Source organism: Fukomys damarensis, unplaced genomic scaffold (assembly GCF_012274545.1).
Source record: "Fukomys damarensis isolate Sample0158 unplaced genomic scaffold, DMR_v1.0_HiC HiC_scaffold_37, whole genome shotgun sequence".
Taxonomy (NCBI): domain Eukaryota; kingdom Metazoa; phylum Chordata; class Mammalia; order Rodentia; family Bathyergidae; genus Fukomys; species Fukomys damarensis.
Genome location: NW_022900949.1, coordinates 5,236,269 through 5,239,768, shown reverse-complemented (window position 1 = coordinate 5,239,768; position 3,500 = coordinate 5,236,269). Strand labels below are relative to the sequence as shown.

The 3,500-nt window shown below is 42.0% G+C and overlaps 1 protein-coding gene across 1 annotated transcript; it reads left to right on the top strand.

Moving 5' to 3' along the window:
• Window positions 1-1,776: 1,776 nt before the first annotated feature.
• LOC104869666 (olfactory receptor 7D4) lies at window positions 1,777-2,772 on the top strand. Its single transcript, XM_010635014.1, has one exon. The coding sequence runs from the start codon at window positions 1,777-1,779 to the stop codon at window positions 2,770-2,772; it is 996 nt and encodes a 331-aa protein (XP_010633316.1).
• Window positions 2,773-3,500: the final 728 nt, after the last annotated feature.

The window sequence follows — 3,500 nt, the reverse complement described above, 5'->3', positions numbered from 1 at the left end:
ATGCTTTTCTGTCATGAAGTAGTTCCCAATCTATCGGCATTAGTAATGCTGGCTCTATTTCTATCATGGAGGTTGTAAATATTTCCCCCTAAAACTTACGTTAGCTCTTTAAGATTTTAAGGTGGTTGGATTCACAGAAGTCTTGAATATTTTCAGCAAATCCATCAGACATATATTTTGTCAATTAACTGTCCTGATTTTAATGTGATGTGTACCCACTCAGGAGCACGGGCACGTAGCTAAATAGTATCATGTATGGCTCAGGTTTGATTTTAATAGCAGTATGGTTTTGTTCTCCTTCTGTTTGTACCCACTCAGGAGCACGGGCACGTAGCTAAATAGTATCATGTATGGCTCAGGGTTGATTTTAATAGCAGTATGGTTTTGTTTTCTCCTTCTGTCTGTGTGGTCCACATTTCTTTTTCTTTTTTTAATTTTTTTTCAGCTTTATTTGAGTTTATTGGTACATTTTAGGGATACAGTACAGTTACATTCATTGTTGGGAATTTGTACCTCTACATGACAGGTCTTGGTTCTCATTTTTTCCCCTTACCCCTGCCCTCCCTTCGCCCCCTCCTCCCATCCCCATCTACAAACACTTTATTTCCATCTTTTCATTCTCTCACATTTCTTTTTCTTAATCAGGAGAACTCACCTGGAGGACAGGAAGGTCTCTGCAGGAACCCGTAGGAATCATCATAATTGGAAATGCTGCACAGCGGCCAGAAGAGTTAATAAACTTGCTGTGTGTATGAAGATAATGATTCCACCCATGCTGCCTGCCTCAGTTTAGGAAGATCTTTCTAAATGATCTCCAAACAAAACAAATTTGTTGTTATGTCAATAAGCTCACATTTGTCAAATAACCATTGTATATAGCACAGAGAGCACAAAAGAAAAATTACATCATCATGCCGTTTAATTTCTTTTTAAATTTTAATTTCATTGGCATAATGTAGATATGTTCAATCTTTTCTCCCCATTAGATTTATTCAGTCTTATCATGCAATGGACATTTATAATTCACCCTGGGGAGCTAATGTGTTTGTAGCTAAGTGAGTTTAAATAACTTTCTAAGACTCATACAGATGATGACTTAGAGGACCAAATTCCATTCCATCAAATCTGACTGAAAAAATCCAATTTCTAAATCGAGCTCTATTGATTGCCTTGGGAGAAGTACATATAAAAATAATTAGTACAGTGTAGGAGAATAATAATAATGCTATGCATCACTTATTGTGCTCCTACAGCACACAAAAATATTTTTAACTATCAACAACATAATAATGTCAGTAATTATCACATCTGAAGGGAAAAAAACAAGCCACTGGTAGTTACCTGTCATTTTAGTAGAAATTGTGAAGTCGTCGAATGAAAATTGTTTGAGAAATAAACCCATGTTCCATCATTATGATATAAATATTAGACTTTAAAAGTACGAGGACTACCAAAGAAAATACATGGGAGGCCTTCAAATATCCTGTAAGTGTCACAACAATTAAGAAGTTAGCTGGTGTCCATACATTCAAATAGGAAAGTGAAGCGATTGGATATAAAACAAGAGATATTTCTGTAAAGTCAAAAAACTTGAATAACTATAAATATTTAAAAGTGAAATGAGCTCCCATTTCCTGTGGGAATCACTGTCTAGGGCAGGACGCATGGGCTGTGGGGGACGTCAGCCTAAGGGTGACAACGTGAAGTGATAGCTACTGGAGGTTTAGTCAGATGTTTTTGAACTTTTGCTTGTTTCTCAGGAGCAAAATTATCGACATGGAAGCAGCAAACCACACAGGGGCATCACAGTTCATCCTCCAGGGCCTCTCAGATGATCCTGAATGGCAGCCCGTCCTCTCTGGACTGTTCCTGTCCGTGTACCTGGTCACAGTGCTCGGGAACCTGCTCATCATCCTGGCCGTCAGCTCTGACTCCCACCTCCACACCCCCATGTACTTCTTCCTCTCCAACCTGTCCTTTGTGGACATCTGTTTTGTCTCCACCACGGTCCCAAAGATGCTGGTGAACATCCAGTCACAGAGCAAAGGCATCTCCTACATGGAGTGCCTCACTCAGGTGTATTTTTTTATGCTTTTTGCTGGAATGGATGATTTTCTACTCACTCTGATGGCCTATGACCGCTTTGTGGCCATCTGTCACCCCCTGAACTACATGGTCATCATGAACCCTCAACACTGTAGTCTCCTGGTTCTGATGTCTTGGCTTATTGTTGTCTGGGTCTCCCTGCTTCACATACTACTGATGAAGCCACTGACCTTCCATGTAGGCACCGAAATCCCTCATTTCTTCTGTGAATTAGCTCAGGTTCTCAGGGTGGCCAGCTCTGATACCCTCATCAACAACATCATCTTGCTTGTAGCAACAGCCCTGCTCTGTGTGTTTCCTGTGACTGGGATTCTCTTCTCTTACTCTCAGATCATCTCCTCCTTAATGAGAAAGTGCTCCTCCTCAGGCAGGTATAAAGCGTTCTCCACCTGCGGGTCTCACCTGTGCGTGGTGTCCTTGTTCTATGGAACAGCACTTGGGGTTTACCTCAGCTCTGCTGTGACCCATTCTTCCCGGACAAGCATGATCGCCTCTGTGATGTACACGGTGGTGACCCCCATGCTGAACCCCTTCATCTACAGCCTGAGGAACAAGGATGTGAAGGGGGCCCTGGGCAGCCTCCTCCGCAGAGCGATAACTTGTCTTTCATGGACCGTAGACCTCAGAACAAAGGGGATACCATGGCCCCTTCGGCAAGCATTGTGAATTTCAGTATGCTGGCTCTTTTTCTTCCTAGAAGTTATGTTTCTTCATCTCTTCTATTTCCCAACCTTTTATACCTTTGTTGTATGTGTTTGTATTTGTTTCTCCTGAAACACTTTTCAGTCATTCCTTATTAATGTTTCCATGGCCCTTCATGTTCCAAAGATGAACATCATTTATATGTGTGTGTGTGTGTGTGTATCGGTGACACTTTTGACTACGATGGCCTCTGACTCCTTTGTGTCCATCTCTTACCTCTTCCATTACCAGGTCACCATGGACCCTCACTCTGTGACTTAGCTTTGGAGTCTGTTTTCAGCCTTTTGAACTTACTGCTGCACAACTTGAGTGTCTCACAACTGACATGTCAGGGGGTGGAAACTACCAGTCTCTTCTGTGACTCTTCTGAGCTGCTTCTGGTTGCTCATTCTGATACTAATCAAATATATGGCCATATCATTTATTGTTGCCATCTTGGGATTTCTTCCTATCGCAGGGTCTTTTGCTCTTACTATAAAATAACTTCCTCCAATTGGAGAAATGGAGCTTCAGCCCAAAAGTATAGAGCCTGGGCCACTTGTGGGTCTCACCAGATAATTGTTTGCTTTTTTACTGGCACAGGCCTGCAGTGTGCATTGATTCGGCTGTGCCGCCAACATGGTGCAATGGCCTCAGTGATGTACAACGTGAATTCCTTCACCAGCAGTTTGAGGAGCAAGGATGGTAAAAAT

Bases quoted from the DNA above. Each gene is read 5' to 3' on its own strand.
- LOC104869666 (XM_010635014.1), top strand. From the start codon at position 1,777: ATGGAAGCAGCAAACCACACAGGGGCATCACAGTTCATCCTCCAGGGC.